This window comes from Penicillium angulare (genome assembly GCF_028827245.1).
Source record: "Penicillium angulare strain IBT 27051 chromosome Unknown utg000005l_segment0_segment0, whole genome shotgun sequence".
Classification (NCBI taxonomy): domain Eukaryota; kingdom Fungi; phylum Ascomycota; class Eurotiomycetes; order Eurotiales; family Aspergillaceae; genus Penicillium; species Penicillium angulare.
Window position 1 is genome coordinate 4,359,152 of NW_026623164.1, and position 16,121 is coordinate 4,375,272.

General features: G+C 47.7%; 8 protein-coding genes across 8 annotated transcripts; 5 read left to right on the forward strand and 3 right to left on the reverse strand.

Moving 5' to 3' along the window:
- Positions 1-4: 4 nt before the first annotated feature.
- N7478_009000 (uncharacterized protein) lies at positions 5-1,204 on the forward strand (the record flags this gene model as incomplete). Its single annotated transcript, XM_056925214.1, has 1 exon — positions 5-1,204. One exon carries the CDS (start codon positions 5-7, stop codon positions 1,202-1,204), a length of 1,200 nt encoding a protein of 399 aa, XP_056777940.1.
- Positions 1,205-2,810: 1,606 nt separating this feature from the next.
- Positions 2,811-4,679, forward strand: nfr1 (putative AIF-like mitochondrial oxidoreductase (Nfrl); the record flags this gene model as incomplete). The annotated part of the gene is made up of 3 exons (XM_056925215.1): positions 2,811-3,036; positions 3,129-3,318; positions 3,443-4,679. The coding sequence occupies 3 exons, from the start codon at positions 2,811-2,813 to the stop codon at positions 4,677-4,679; spliced, it is 1,653 nt and encodes a 550-aa protein (XP_056777941.1).
- A 318-nt stretch (positions 4,680-4,997) lies between these two features.
- Positions 4,998-6,206, reverse strand: N7478_009002 (DNA-directed RNA polymerase I subunit RPA43; the record flags this gene model as incomplete). Its single annotated transcript, XM_056925216.1, has 1 exon — positions 4,998-6,206. The coding sequence occupies one exon, from the start codon at positions 6,204-6,206 to the stop codon at positions 4,998-5,000; it is 1,209 nt and encodes a 402-aa protein (XP_056777942.1).
- Positions 6,207-6,489: 283 nt separating this feature from the next.
- N7478_009003 (J domain-containing protein) lies at positions 6,490-7,728 on the forward strand (the record flags this gene model as incomplete). Its single annotated transcript, XM_056925217.1, has 3 exons — positions 6,490-6,534; positions 6,617-7,141; positions 7,231-7,728. 3 exons carry the CDS (start codon positions 6,490-6,492, stop codon positions 7,726-7,728), a joined length of 1,068 nt encoding a protein of 355 aa, XP_056777943.1.
- Positions 7,729-8,183: 455 nt separating this feature from the next.
- Positions 8,184-8,730, forward strand: N7478_009004 (uncharacterized protein; the record flags this gene model as incomplete). The annotated part of the gene is made up of 2 exons (XM_056925218.1): positions 8,184-8,194; positions 8,253-8,730. The coding sequence occupies 2 exons, from the start codon at positions 8,184-8,186 to the stop codon at positions 8,728-8,730; spliced, it is 489 nt and encodes a 162-aa protein (XP_056777944.1).
- A 684-nt stretch (positions 8,731-9,414) lies between these two features.
- On the reverse strand, positions 9,415-9,879 carry N7478_009005 (uncharacterized protein; the record flags this gene model as incomplete). Its single annotated transcript, XM_056925219.1, has 1 exon — positions 9,415-9,879. One exon carries the CDS (start codon positions 9,877-9,879, stop codon positions 9,415-9,417), a length of 465 nt encoding a protein of 154 aa, XP_056777945.1.
- Positions 9,880-11,824: 1,945 nt separating this feature from the next.
- N7478_009006 (putative CTP synthase) lies at positions 11,825-13,783 on the reverse strand (the record flags this gene model as incomplete). Its single annotated transcript, XM_056925220.1, has 3 exons — positions 11,825-13,418; positions 13,509-13,644; positions 13,759-13,783. The coding sequence occupies 3 exons, from the start codon at positions 13,781-13,783 to the stop codon at positions 11,825-11,827; spliced, it is 1,755 nt and encodes a 584-aa protein (XP_056777946.1).
- Positions 13,784-15,151: 1,368 nt separating this feature from the next.
- On the forward strand, positions 15,152-16,053 carry N7478_009007 (uncharacterized protein; the record flags this gene model as incomplete). The annotated part of the gene is made up of 2 exons (XM_056925221.1): positions 15,152-15,552; positions 15,654-16,053. The coding sequence occupies 2 exons, from the start codon at positions 15,152-15,154 to the stop codon at positions 16,051-16,053; spliced, it is 801 nt and encodes a 266-aa protein (XP_056777947.1).
- Positions 16,054-16,121: the final 68 nt, after the last annotated feature.

The following is a 16,121-nucleotide window of genomic DNA, read 5'->3' on the forward strand; positions in this document are numbered from 1 at the left end:
TTCAATGCCGAACGCCCAGTTGGCTCCACCATCTGTTGACATGGATCTCGACGAGACAACCTTTGTGACACTAGTTACTGCCAATGAATCTCCAGCAAGAATCTCCGATATTCCAACCATACAAACTCCCAACGGTGGCGTCTTGATCCCCAGATCCCGAGACCACGATATCGACGATGAAATTAGCGACAGTCCTGCAGTACCTTCACCATCTTTCTCTGGCTTCCACTCGGCTCGCTCTTCCCCTGGGACGACATCGCGGTTCAATACAGAGGTCGGAGAAAGCAACAACCTTGACGGCCACACACTGATAGGCGACGGACAATCCTTCCTTGCTGACGGGTCTAATCAAGATCTATCAGCTGTCTCTTTCCTCTCCGCCAACCCATCTATCTCAAATAGCCGATCTCAAAGCCAGGAGCAGTTTGAGCGCCAGGTAGTCGAAGAGCCTCGAGTCACTTCAGGTGCCAATGGCTCTGGCAACGATTCACTTCTCTCGCAGGTGCAAAACGAAAACGGTGCTAATTCCATTAATTCCACCACTTCATCGCCGCAAAGATATGTTCAAGAAAGTCCAGATGTCAGAAGAGAAGACGAAACCAGAGAACCTCCATCTTGGGATAATGTGTGGAGTCTTCTGAAAAGCGGTCTACCATCTCGTGAAGACGCCGATCAGGACAAAGATGAGCTTGAAGAGGATATGAACGATGATCAAGAAGACCAAGACAGTCTTCTACACAGCAACCAAAGCCCCGATCTGTCTCCGCACCCATCTCCTCTTCCCACAAGCTCACGTTCCTCACGCAAGCCACCCCCAAGTGCGCAGCGTGAGCCATCATCCCAGAAATCCCAAGGATCCCAAAAGAGCAAATCCTCTTCAAAAATCAAAACCGAATCGCGCAGCGCATCCACCAACTCAAATCAGGATTCCCAAAAGCCCAAAGTCATAATGAACGCATCACAGATGTCCGAAGTCGTGGATCTAACCTCCGACTCAGTATCCCCAAGACCACACACAGCAGCCTCGGCACCAATCACCCCAGGACAGAAGTCAAAGTCTGGCGCACAAAATGCCAATACCTCTCCCGGACCATCCGATGTACCTACCGCTTCATCAACGGGGAAAGTACAACGCATGGTAGAAGTGAGCATTAGCCCACGAACGAGCCAGAAGAAGAAAAAGCGACTATCCAGGAAGTTTTGAGGTTCTTTGCTTCCATCCCTTCTTTTCTTGTTGCTATCTTATTGGATGAAGGATTTGGTTTGGTGCCTTTGTTCGCTCCACAATCTATCGCGATCCTCATCATTGTATGTACTAGATATCCCAGATCTCGAGCTTCATTCTTTGTATCATATCTACACTCTACGAGACGTCATGACAACAAATCCAACTTTCCTTTTATTATCTAGTTTCCCGTGCGAATTGTAGCAGTAACTACTATATCTATGTATGAAACTATATGTAGGCACAGCTAAGTACAATACAGCCCTAGAGGAACCGTTGACCAAATCGCACTCATTCGTGATTGTTCCGACTCATCTCATCCCCTCAAGCCTTATTCAAGTATTCTGGGTGGCTCCTTCCTCCATTCATGACGGTTGATTTCAGCCATCCCCTTACTAATCCGGTGCTGTGGTCCAGTGGTCAAGACCTGACATTGTGGTAATCTTACTTATCTGTCATAACCCCGGTTCGATTCCGGGCAGCGCCATTTCTTTTTTGTTTGCTTTTATTAGCCCTTGCGATGAAAGCACTCTTAGTGGTATTGGTTTATTTTTATTTTTTGGACATAAAGTTATGATTGATTCTGCGGGTTACAGTTCTTGTAATTTTAATAGTAGAATTCAACAAATACAGTGTTGCGGTTGTCGGGGTCGCGCGCTACCTATTATATCTAGTCACGGCCCAAATATGTCGCTCCCCGGGGTCAAAACATAGTACATATACTAATACTACTAACAGAGAACTGAGTATGTATTATCAACTTCAAATGTCGAATGTTTGTGTAGAGTTAGACTTTGGAATATGTCCTTTATCCACAAAATTTGAAGTCTATAGTGTTTATTCCAACATTTTGAAGGGTTTTGTTCGAATACTCTACAGAAGCTTTGTACCACATCTACGCTATATAAGGCGTTCAGCTACGACAGCGTATCCAGCCCCCGCACCCTTTTGTTTCTTGTTTCCAAGTTGTAGTTCCCAGAAATAACTAGATTCACACGTATTAGACATGTCGTAGACGCAACCAAGGACAATACAGGAATTGTTGACCAAATCCCACTGATGATTGGCTCAGGGTGATGTCACTCCGCATCCTACATGATGACAATCCCAACTTCAACATCCATGATACTCTCATTCACAATTCATGGTAGATTTAGTCAGGAATTCAGGAAAATACGGCTAACCACTAATCGAGGAGAGATAATAAATAACTTAAATATCCGCAATGTATCTCCATGACCATCACACTATCATGCCACCCCTTCTACATCCCCGCTCCTTTACTCTCCCCTCATTCCCAATTTTGCGGGTTCAGTCTAGACCAACCGGTTGTCGGTGTAGCTACTTGTGTCCCTGTCGTACGCATGTAATCGTCAGCCCAACTGCATTGACTCCAATTCCTGCTCGCTCATGCTCAACTTCCTTTCGTCTTCCCCTAACTCCAACCACAATTAATTCTCCTCTTCACAATACTCGAATAACTTCATATCGAGCTCCCTTTACTTCCCCGCCACAATTTACGCATTACTCCAACTCTCATTCACATACCCTAATCCAAACCCGTTCTCTCTCATCAACCTCCAAAATGACGCAAGAATACAAACTCAAAGACATCACGTCCCTGGGGGAACTCAAATCCTCCACCGATAAGCTTGAAGTCGAGATTGAAGGAGTTCCTGATGGAAAAGTACTGCTAGTCAATCTAGATGGCAAGATCCATGCGCTCAGTCCCAAGTGCACGCATTATGGTGCCCCGCTGAAGAACGGCGTTGTGACGCCAGATGGAAGACTTACCTGTCCATGGCACGGAGGTATGTCGAAATAATCCAGATCCCTTTTCAATTAAATTTTTGAATACGAAATATGGAAAAGGATTAGTGGAAATATAGCTAATGGGTGATAGCATGCTTCAAAGTTAGCTCCGGAGATGTGGAGGATGCCCCCGCCCCGAACGCCCTACAGAAATACGATGTCTTCGAAAAAGAAGGCGCAGTCTACATCAATGCTACAGAAGCAGCTATCAAATCAGGACAAAGAGATCCAGTCGGAAAATGTAACGTTCAATCCGACGAGAAAGTCGTCATTGTTGGCGGGTATGTATTATGTCCCCACCGACCCACTCTACAGATACTCTTCGCTATGCCTGTCTTCTCGATGCCACAAACCAAATCAACCGAAATAGAAACAACACCGGTACTGACAATAATCAACAAATAGTGGAAGCGGAACATTCGGCGTCATTCAATCCCTCCGCGAACTCAAATACACCGGCCAAATCACCATCATCTCCAAAGAACCAGACTACGTGATCGACCGGACCAAGCTCTCCAAAGCCCTCATCCCCGACGCATCGAAGATTCTCTGGCGTCCAGAAGAATGGTACAACGAAGCCGGAATCGAGAAGCTAGTCGACGAGGTAAAAGCCATAGATTTCACATCTAAATCTCTCTCCACGGGCTCCGGAAAGAGAATCCCATATACGAAACTCGTCCTAGCAAGCGGCGGAGAACCACGCAGACTACCTTTACCTGGATTCAAAGGCGAGCTCCAAAAAATATTCACTCTCCGCACAGTCGCAGATGTTCAGGATATCTTAGCCGCGGCGGGAGACTCTAAAAAGAACATCGTTGTCATCGGTAGCTCCTTCATCGGGATGGAAGTCGGAAATGCCCTAGCAGGAAAAGAGCATGCTGTCACGATCGTCGGAATGGAAAGTAGCCCCATGGAACGTGTTATGGGCGCAGAAGTAGGCCGTATTTTCCAGCGGAATTTGGAAAAGACCGGTATCACATTCAAGCTCGATGCTAGTGTGGAGAAAGCTACTGGATCAGAGTCAAGCCCTAACGCCGTCGGCGCAGTCCATCTAAAAGATGGATCGATTCTTCCAGCCGACCTAGTTATTCTAGGTGTAGGCGTACGTCCTGCAACAGATTACCTAGTCGGAAACCCCGCCTTGGATCTATTAAAGGATGGGTCCGTGTCTACAGATGCTCATTTCGCAATTGACGAGCTGCAAAGCAACGTTTTTGCCATTGGTGATATTGCGACGTTTCCATACCATGGACCTGGAGGGGAGGGAACTCCCGTCCGCATTGAGCATTGGAATGTCGCGCAGAATTCTGGACGAGCAGTTGCACGGGCTATTGTTCATCAATCTCGCGGGTCTTTGGGTTCTCTAGCGCCTAAGAAGTTCATTCCGATCTTTTGGTCGGCTCTCGGGGCTCAACTTCGATACTGTGGAAACACGGTGAATGGATATGATGATATAGTCTTACAGGGCGAGCCTGACAATGGGAAGTTTGTTGCGTATTATTCGAAGGGTGATGTGATTGTGGCGGTTGCTACTATGGGGGTGGATCCTGTGATGTCTCATTCGGCGGAGTTGATGCGCAGAGGGAAGATGCCTGGGAAGAAGGCAATTGTGGATGGATTGGATGTGTTGCAGGTGAAGTAAAAGTCGTAGTAGTAGTGTTCATCTCTGGAAATGTCGTTGATAGTTTAATACCGCCTCCTGTTAGGACTTTTTACCACATTCTCTTTCTTGTAGTCAGTACCCAGAAAAAAAAGCAAAATAATATCTTGAATGGCTCTTGAATTTGAGTTATACACATTTGCACACATATGAAGTCTTTTGACCGGAACGCCAACCGCGAATGTAAACGTCAGAAGGTAAAGGAAACACGTAGAAAGTCGAATATCAGAAACACTGGCACACCAGCACACCAGCCTCGAACATGACACACCAATTGACTCGAATATACAAGAAAAAGATCTAATTCTTCTCCTTCTTTTCTTTCTTCTCTTTCTTCTCCTTCTTCTCTTTCTTTTCCTTCTTTTCTTTCTTTTCCTTCTTCTCCTTCTTCTGAACCTTCTCACTCGGCTCCAGCTCAACATCAGCAACATCAACGACCTCAGCAGCCGGCGTAGCAGAAATAGGAATGACACGCTCAAACTTCCTCTGCGAAGAAGAGGCAGACTCAGAATCCCCCGAAAAGATAGCAGCAGGAACAGACTGTCCATGGTGTTCCGCAAAAGCCAACTTCTCTTCCTCAACCGGTTCCAGCATCGTTCCCTCAATACTCAAGAAGCCTCGATCCCTCTCCGACCCAGGAATAACATCAATATCAACAACCCGGAACTTCACAACCCCACGCACCCGATGGCCAGAAACAGACTGGAAGTAACCAGAAGCAGCCTCAGCCTCTTCATCTTCACCCAGATCCAGCTCATCGATAGCCAGCGCAGAAGGCTGGAAATGTTCCTTCTCAGCATCGAAAACAGCCTTCTCACTTCGTCCGGACTCATCATCTGTCGTTGCATCTTTAATAGCATCACTTCCATCAGGTGAATCCTCTCCCTCCTCGCCAGGCGGAACCCATTTCCAGTTTGTAGGGAGACGCTTGCGCTCAATACCCACGGAGAAAAGGTTGGAGACCACAGCGCCGAGGAACCCCTCTGATTGAACATTCACCCATCCCTCTAGAGTTTGGCCACGCTTAGGACGGAAGATAAGGAACGTCGCAGTGAGGTAAACGTAGAGGACACCGTACTCGTCAGCCGTCTTGGCCATGGTGAGCGGGGCGGGATTTTCTGTGTTGGATTGACGAGGGTTTGGAGAAGGCGGTTTACTAGAGATTGAAGCGTTGGAGTATGCCATTACCACACCTTTTAAAGGTGGGAAGTAGGTTAAGAGAAGCGGGGCGAGATGCTCCGCCTGAAGAGAGGCCAATGCATGAGTTGGAGAGATGGAGATTGGCGCAAGAGGCAGGTATAGAGTAGCCTTTGTGAGCGAGAAGGGGGACTCGGGGTTTTCGTCGGTGATTTCAGAAGATTGATCCTTCTTGCTTTTAGATTTAGAAGATTTATCGGCTTTGCGCTTCTTCGTTGGAGATGAAGGATCTTGCTTTTTGTGTTTGCGTTTGCGCTCAACCTCTGGAGTTGTCACAGGGGAATTATCGATATCCATTGCGTCGACAGCCATGATGTTATCACACAATTGAGCTGCTCTCTGTCGCAGCGAAAGTGAGATCGGCGTTCGGTCTTTTCTTCTTCTTTTTTCTATTCGAGAAACTTTTTTTTCATCGTGCATTTTCGAGTCCAGATCGGAAGGCGGTGTGGATGGCGGTGAGCGGGGAAGAGACAACATTACACGCTGGAGTTCCACTATCCAATGTTCATGCCAATGTTCACTTTCAAGCATTAATGGTATTGAAAGCGCTGAATTGCCACTGAAGAATAATCTTCAGCTTTTCAGCCCATATACCATGGCATCCTTACTCCCTTTGATTGGGTGGGGTATTCTCCCAAACGTAAGGAACTTCCCCTCCCATTAACCGCAACAATGCGGAGTATACAAAGAGCCATCCGCTAACAAAGCTTTAAAACGAACAGTATGCCACAAACTTCCTCCAAAGCGTCTACTACGGTCTTACGATTCGAGCCGGCGAGCCTAGACCCCTGCCTCAAACACCCCGCCATGAGCGTCATCGCCGCCGAATCTTCCTCTTCGTCATAGTCGCCTATCTCCTCTATACGCTCTATGAAACTTTCCACCAAGTTCAAATAGCAGGCGACTTCTACCAAGTATTGGGTGTATCCCCCTTTACAGATGAACGGACAATCAAGTCTCGATTCCGCCGACTAGCAGCGCAGCATCACCCGGATAAGGTGACCCTCGACAGCGGCTCCGAAGCATACTTCATGTTCTTGCGCCGTGCACAAGAAACCCTCACAGACCCAGTAAAGCGCTTCGCATACGATAGATTCGGGCCCGAGATAGCAAATTGGGGTGAGCAGAAGACCATGCGTGAATATGTAATGCGCTCACTTATCAAGTCCGTCCTCCCCCAGTATGTGGGTGGCTTCGTTACAATGATACTCCTAAACTGGCTCTGGTGGGCTAACTGGGGTCGCTACGTAAGTATATGCATACAATATCCTTTCTTCCTACCCTCCCTTTATATACATCTCACAAACCATCTACGATGATAACTAACAAGTCCCAGTGGCGCTTCTACACCTTCGGCGTTTTACTCGCCCTCGAACTAATGTTAATAACACACCCCCGATCAATCTTCATGCCAACCTCCTACCTCCCTGAAGTAATCCAAAATCTCCTCCCAAAAAACACATTCTACCTCCTCCCCTTTCAAACACTCACGCTTGCCCGCCGAGCATCCATAACACTACACATCTTCATCTCGCAAGCCGCACCACGAGATGCCGGAAAAGCAAGCACGGGCGGTGACAGGATACCGCAACAAACCATGCAGCGGATGGGACAGCTTGTTGTGGCCTCGAGGGCGACAGATATGGAAGCTTCGCGTATGCTGGGGCTGGGATTAGCGCCGTTCCGGGGTGATCGCGAGATGGTCTCTAATTTGAGGAGGGGGATGAAGGAGGGGTTGATTTTGGGAGGGATTAGAGCTAGTCCTGAAGTTCAGAGGGCCTGTGCGGAGGTTCTGGAGCGGAAGAATGCTGAGAGGGAGGGGAAAACTGAATAGGATTATTTCATGGTTTGTGGGATTGTTAATAGAGATACATTTTTTGTTGGAATACATAGCTTTCAAGGTTCAATATACATGTTGAAAAGTCAATGCCCAGGTGGTTGAATGACTTTCATATATACCTCTCTGTGATCTATCCATGTGATATTTTGCTAATCAAGTACATTCGAGTTTGACAATCAATTTCCGGATTAAGCTGCCACCGTCGAATTACCAGGATCAGATATGTCTTCTTTCATGCGCTGACATAGCTCCTTAACCCACGAGGTTGCCCTTGAAACATCCACAGTAAAATCCAAAAAGGATTTGCTCTGATATGCTACTCTCTGTACTATTACAAAGACTTAATAATACAGCAGAATCTAGGTGGGTCAATCACACTCCTGCATGACGCCACCCAAGTCAGTTTAGTGCTTCCCCGCCATACTCACTTACACCGCGCAAAATTAATCATGAACCAAAAGTATGTAGGACTCAGAAGACACCGAATGAGAAAGCCAGGAGACTGACAATACATTCAGCACGCCCCGTGCTGAAGCAAGTGAGGTTCCAGGCTGCGACCGCAGCTGGGGACGCACTATGAAGATGATGCGGGAGCGTCGGGAGCTTCTAGAAAACCCCGACGAAGGCGAGGACGGCGGGCATCCATGCGTGAATTGTCTTGAAGTTATTATGAAGACCCCTGGAGGAAGCGTGCGATCGCTTATCCTTAAGTGCCCCTCGTCTGATGGGGAAAGCATCCCATCGCTGCCATGCGGGATCTGTGAGGCACCGTGTTGTCGCCTGCACCCGGGGTTGAGTACCCCCGAACTCGATGTTATGATGAATCACGTTCTGGCTGGAAACTGGGAGCTCGAGAGCTACAGTGACAAGGAACGGAAAGACCTGATTGGGAAGGTGTTGGATCGACACCGGTTCTTAGTGGCGGCGGACATCAATGCGCAGCATCAGGAGCTACAACGCAAGGCAATGGAGAATTTCCGTAGCAAGTTTGCTTGAACTAGAAACCCATGTCCACTACATTCTACACTACATGAAATAAGCAGTGTATCCACGTAATCCGCAACCAAAATTTCCCCATATCGAGCGAATGGGGTATCAACTAAAGGCTATATACTGAAATCTTCAAGTCATCCCAACGGATTCCCAGCCATAACAATCATGATGCCTTCTTCGGAGTCAATTGGTCTTGCACAATATCAGAAACAGTACCATCTTCGCCCATTCTAGTCTCCTCAATGATAAACTGGTATTCCTCTCCCTCTTGCTTTCCCCAACCAAACCTATCGTGCCCATGAGCGATATACTTAGATCTCCTTCCCTTGGGGATGATGAGCCTTTCTTGCTCAGTGTTATCTTTAGCAGTCGGCCCTTTGATCGTAACTTTCCACCTCTACTGGAAGCTCTTATCGCCGTCAAAGCCCTGAGGCGACCCATCTGGACTGACTATGCAACGCACCACTCCAGATCCCGTGGGAGTAACAACGGCGCGGAACTGATTTGTTTCCAACGTCTCTGTAGATAAGCAGCCAGTCTAACTGCCTTTCGATAATGAGATAAACAAAGAGGAAGTGGTCTGCCCAGCAAGAAAATTGGTTGTAACCCTGGATAATTTGATATCTTCATTGCTGATGTTTTCCCCCAAAAGCGAAACAACTGTTCCAGTGGACTCGATAGTGGAGTTCAGGGACCAAAGTAGCTGGACTTTAGGTGTTTCATCGCTCTTGCCAAGCCACGATTTTCCAGTTTCCTTGATTCATTTTCGTACACTGTAGGTTCACGCTCGGCCTTGAGGACGAATGCGCTCACCAGGAAGAGAACTAGACCAACGAAGGCAAGAACTGGCACAGCAAAAGCAGAGATGGAACCAAGTGTTCCCTGAGCACCAGAGAAAATGAGGCCATCTGCAGCAGCTTGCAGAGCCTGAACAACAATTTGCGCAACCAGAACCCAATGGCCAGACTGGTAACTTTCCCAGTTGTTTATGAGCTGAACGAGTGTGATGATAACAAGGGCAACTGATGTTAAAAACATAAAAAAATGTAGGCCTTTAGGACCCCAAATCTTCTTCCACCAGGGCCTGTCCTCCTTGGGAACTTGCAATAAGGCCCCATGATCTGGATTCCCTTGAGGCAGGATTTCCACCATCTCAATCCCTGTTTTTCCCCAGTGCGGAATCGGCGCCTGCGCTCACTTCCAACACTTTCGGTGTAGGTTTCAACATGGCCCTGCCCGCTCGAAAGACGCTTGGAATCATGGCAATTGTTTGCGCGCTGCTGTGAATTGTGGTCAAAATGCAATGGGCTTGATCATCGGGGCTAAGACTGGAAAACGTCGTAATGGTGGTGCAGAGATCGAACACGGCACCTCCAAGAGTGATAAGACCACCGAGAATCGTCAAACCACTCTTCCATCCTCCCACGGACTCAACAACGGGGATATCGGCTAGAGGTACATTGCCTACCATCTGAGCTCTCTGCCATACGTTCAATACCACCAAGCCAGGTATGAGCGCTGCTTGCCATCTGTCATAAAGATTCTTGAACCCAATTATCGTGTCACCTAGACTTACAACCAAGGCTTGTTTGATCATGACACTAAGAAAGTGGATTAGCTGTCTACATTCATATATATAGATGGAATGAATGAATATTTACGCTTGGTCTGCGACCTCACTTATCAGAAACTTCTGACGATCTAACTCTACCTCCGCCAACATATTTTCAAAAGGTTCCTTCAGATATTCTAATTCTGCATCATGGTTTAAAAGCTTGACAATCACCTTCTCCATGTTATCCATATGATCCATATGTGATCTCCATATGCGAATGGAAGCATCTTGACTAAATGCTCCATCTGCTATTTCTTCGCTGCTTCCTGGAGAATATTGGTTAAGAATTTTCAGCTAATATTAAGAAATTGCTCTTACATTATCAACTGTATCATCAAAAGCAGCCGGACTTTTTAACTCAGCAATTCTCAGTGCAGCAGACGCAATGGCATGACTGTTTAACGTATCATGCATATTTTCGCCATCAAAACTGGTATCTGTCTGCCCAACATTTGGAACAGCCAGCCAAGATTGAGAATGTTTTGTGGCATCAGTGAAGTATGTTGCCTGGACTAGCTTTTGGGCATACTCCCTGCTGCTGAAGGGGCTACTACTCGAAATAGAGCTCAGCAGCGAAAGGAACTTCTACCTGGTCCTCCATAGATTACACGTCAACGTGAAATTTAGTCAGGGGTATGTATACTTTGGTGTGGATAGTCAACAAATAGTAGATATAACATAGTGCTGATCATGAGCGAATGCCAGTATTATGTTTATTTTTGCGGGCGTGTTGGTTGGGGAGATAGTAATGCTATTCTCAGGTTACATTCGGATATGAAGAAGCGTAGCTGACTTCTGGATTCTAATCTAAGTGCCAGTATAGCATTAAGAATGAGGTGTGAATATCCAAACGCACTCGTGTTAGGAGTAAATAGTAGAAGCTTATACCTTAAAAAAGTACTCCTGTTCGGCTGTTTTTACTAGTTTGAAGGTGGACTGTTTGATTTACATTTTTATTGGTCACGACCCCAGGGCTATTGCTGCTAGATAACTTCTTCAGCTTGATACACTAACGCAATAGGTACAAATAACCCCACCATTATATCAGTAAAGGCGAGAAAGTAGTTTTGTAACTGAATATTATGTTTGAGAATATCAGCGAAGTCGCCCGTGCGGTATGGAAGGAAAGACGATTGGAGAACAGACTGTTGGATGGTGAGGATCAAGTTGAACCGTATGGTCGTAATCTGGGTAGGCGAGAGATTCTTAGAGAAAGGACTATTGCTGATTTACGAAAGTACATATGAACCATATATGACAAAACCCAAAGGGATGGATATCATATTAGGTGGGTATGAATGGACTTGACTGCTACATAGACCAGGATGAAGGCCCAGCGGTGACGAATAGATAATAATTAAAATATTTAAGCATTCATTGGATTCATTTGTACTCTATAACATGTCATTTTCTTTTTCCAGGTTTGCCCATTGAACTCCAAAAAGATTAGAAACAGGCAACAGCCTCCTTTAAGTAATTTATCTATTGCTGTTTTCCAATGCTTCGTTGACCAGCATTGACAGCTTTCGTGACCTCATCCAAACATCCTGCAGCAGCAGCAAAGAAACCAAGGAAAGCCTTGCTGGGGCTCAACACACGGCTGAGATACTCCGGGTGGAATTGAACACCAACGAACCAAGGGTGGTCCTTAATCTCAATAATCTCCATTCGCTCTCCCTTGACATCCTTGCCAATGAAGGAGAGACCGGCCTTCTCGATCTGACCAATCATCTCAGGGTTCACCTCATAACGGTGACGGTGACGCTCCTCCACCTGGGTGGTGGTGGGACCGTACATAGCGCGCAGGCGGGACCACTCAGTACCTTCCTGGAAGATACAGGGGTGCTTACCCAGACGCATGGTACCTCCAAGCTTGTCCTTGTCAACCTCGGGCATGTAGACGATAGCATGGTTCTTGGCCTTGGGGTCAAGCTCCTCACTGTTGACATCCTCGATGCCCGCAACGTTGCGGCAGTACTCGAGCACAGCCAGCTGCATACCGAGACACACACCGAGGAAGGGCTTCTTCTGTGTGCGCGCCCATGAAATCGCCTTGATCTTACCCTCTGTACCGCGGTTACCAAATCCACCAGTGACCAAGATACCGTCCGCGGTGCAAACAGCGTGCCACGCCTTATGGTACTCGGCCGGCGAGTTGGTTTCTTCCTCAAGGTGCGAGGCATCGACCCAGACAACCTGGACCTTCTTGTTGCAGTACATAGAGGCGTGCTCAAGCGCCTTGGAGACACTGATGTAGGCGTCATGGAGGGTAGTGTATTTACCCACCAGCGCAATAGAGACGGTGTCGTGGACGAATTCCTGGCCACGAGCAAGCTCGCACCAGTCGTGCCACATGAGCTTGCCGTTCTCGAGACGCTCGGGGCTAGGAGGAATGACGGTGGAGGTGGGGGAGTTAAGGTCGAGAAGTTCGCTGAGAGTTTTGATCAGGTGCTGCTTCTCGAGAAGCATGGGTACGTGGTATGTAGTCGTCACGTTGTGCACACCCAGAACCTGTTTGGGCTCCATTGAGCACATGTTGGCGATCTTCTGGATTGTGGAAGCCTCAAGGGGCAGCTCACAACGACAGGCAATCAAATCAGGGTTTAGACCAGCGCTGCGAGTATCGCTCATGGCACGCTGAGTAGGCTTGGTCTTTTGCTCGCCGCCAGGGCCGGGAGGAATCATGGGCACGTAGGACACGTGAATCTGAGCAAAGTTGTTCTTTCCAGCGCGACGCTGGAGCTGACTCAGAGCGTGGATAAAGGGAGCACTCTCGATATCTCCGACGGTACCACCGAGCTCGATGATACAAACGTCAGGCACGGCCCTGGACTCGTCAACGGGGATAAGAGCGACTCGCTCAATCCAGTCCTGGATGGCATCTGTGATGTGAGGGACGACCTGGACGGTCTTACCCAGGTATTTTCCGATTCGCTCGCGTTCGATAACGTGTTGGTAGATCTTGCCGGTGGTGATGTTGTGATCGCGGGACAGGGTGGTGAGGAGGTAGCGCTCGTAGTTGCCCAGGTCAAGGTCCATTTCACCGCCATCATCTGTGACGTAGACCTCGCCGTGTCTATAGCAATATTACACGGGTGTGAGTCACATGTGATTTTTTATAATTTTTTTTTTTCAATCGAGACGTTGGGATGCGCAAAATACTGACTCGGTGGGGGCCATGGTACCCGCATCGATGTTGATGTAGGGATCGATCTTGATGCTGGTCACAGTAAGACCTTGAGACTTCAGCAGTAGGCCAGTGCTGGAGGCAATGATGCCCTTGCCCACGCCGGAGATGACACCTGCCGCGGGGAAGAAAAAATGAGATTAGCTATCAATTCTGGTAATTGTAGATTTGCTGTTTGATTTTCTTGAGAATTTCTTTCACAAGATGAAATCGGACGAAATAGTCTTACCTCCAGATACCAAAACGTACTTCATCTTGCCGGCGATCAGAGCAAAAACCAAAGGACCAGTTGCTCAACGATATGAACGACTCGGCAGAAAATCAGAATGAGGATGGAGATTTGCGGCGCGGTGAAAAAGTCACACGCTAAGCCTAGTTCGGCGAGTCATGAGAGTCACGTGTTATATAGATCCACTCTTGCTGTATATCATTGATAAGTCAGTTTTTGTATGGAGAGATCGACATCATGAATTAATCTATAGGGATTTGCGACTATTGATGATTTCGAGATTGAATACGATAAGAAAGTTTTGAATGAGATAAATTGCGCATGTGTATATTAGATTTAGAGATTATTGTGGCACTGTATCGTGAGTCTAGGATCCTCGGGGCTTATCATACTATGTTATAGTAGCACCCATTCGTACTCCTAAGTATGCTACTCTATACAACAGCGATTGATATAGACGATCACTAGATTTATCGATTTAATGGGGTGGTATATTATATACGTTTTTCCTTGCGGCTTGACTTTTGCCACTTGGATAAAGTTCCTGGGCATATTAATAGTCATCAGGCTACTTAATAACCGTCCCCGTGAGCTATTTTTTTCGGGACGCAGCGGGTACGGGCTGTTGGAGTGGAATGAGATCCATCCACGGAGTTTAGGGTTGTCGAGGTGGAAACGGAATGAGGTAAGTTTCCAATGATTGAGGAGGGAAAAGATAGAGAGTGTAAATGATATTTTGATATTAATTAATGGGTATCCAGTATTTGAAGCAATAGTAACTAGTCACTTGTGATAATTATAGACAACCCCATATATAGAGTACCGCCGTACTAAATTCCGTATGGATTCTTTGACGCAGATCGGGTCCAAAAACCTCCAGGGCGCGTAATATTGGTTATGGTACAGTCACAATGCACTTCCCGGGCCTCCATTCAAACCGATCGCGGTGTAATCTTGGTCACACGGTGTACCATCCGGCTGCGAGGCCCTTTCACCCTCTACTAACCCCCTGGTGGTTCCTCGTTCTCACGGCTGCGACAAAAACCCTTTTTCTGCGGATTTTTCTATCCAGAGAAATTAAACGAGATGAAATCCACTCCGACCATCCCTTTCTTCCCTTCCCCGCCCATTTCCCTCATCCTTCCCATCTACTCCCCCTCTCCTCCATACTATGATCCCATCTCTATTCACTGTCGACACTTTTGCCTCATAACCTGACGAATAAACCACTCTTCATTTCTTTCGGGCGGTGGAGAAATAAGGCACCACGTCACGATCGCCCCTAACATCATCATCAACTTGACAACATTATCCTTCTCACCCCCCTGATCTTTCATCATCTTCCACATCAACAAGGACGAGGTCAACCTTCCCAACCTCCGCCTCCATCATCATGCCTGCCGCCGGCTCTACCAACGGTCGCTCCAATCGCGCTAGTACAAGCAAGGCCGTCGCCCCAAGTACCTTAATGATTACTTTGAAAGTGTCTCCAGACAGCCTATATCGCATTATACACGGTACAGACCGACCGTCCCCGGCACAACCCAAACCCGAGAAGAGTACCGAACGCTCCTCGCCGGCCTCCTCTGAAGCCCCCGTGGTTCGCCCTTCGTCTGCCGACAATGGATCCGATGCCGAAGCTACCTCAACGCCAGCAGCTGGGGCAACCCCCGGCGACACCCCACGCCGGAAGGGAGTTCCGGGACCGAAGCCGGGCAACAAACGGACAAATGGTCAAACAGAACCCGCGGCGCGTTCACGAGGCAGACCTGGACCCAAGAAGAAGCTTAAACTGTACGTAGGAACACTATCCTGCCCAACACCTGGAAAATACCCAAACCAGGGTCACGGACAGGTATTGAAAACAAATTACTAACTTAGACTTGTCTTCATAGGGAAGAAGGAGGTGATCCAAGTAAATTGGGCCCCGGCCACCGTTTAGGACCCAAGGCGAATACCGGCGCCATCAACGCGGGACTTCGAGCCCTTGATCGCACTGGTGCACCATGTCGCAAATGGGATCGTCAACCTTTGAAGCTCCGCAGCTTCACCGGAGTCGCGTGGCAGCTACCCGCCTGGCACACATTCAAGACCGCTCAGCTCGAATCCGACGAGAACAAAGAAGCTGTCCTCGAGAGTGGCGACAGTGACGCCAAAGCTACTTTAGCTGCCACCGGCCTTGAGACTGCCAATGGCAGCAGTGCCGTCCCCAGCGAGAAGAGTGCCGGCGAAGTTACTCCAGCCCCATCTAATCTAGTTGAGCCCTCTTCGCCAGCCATTGCTATGGCGGCATGAGCTATGTGCTGTATAGTATTTGATGTTTGTTTCTTTCCTTTCTTTGTTCTTTTCTTACGATTCACTAT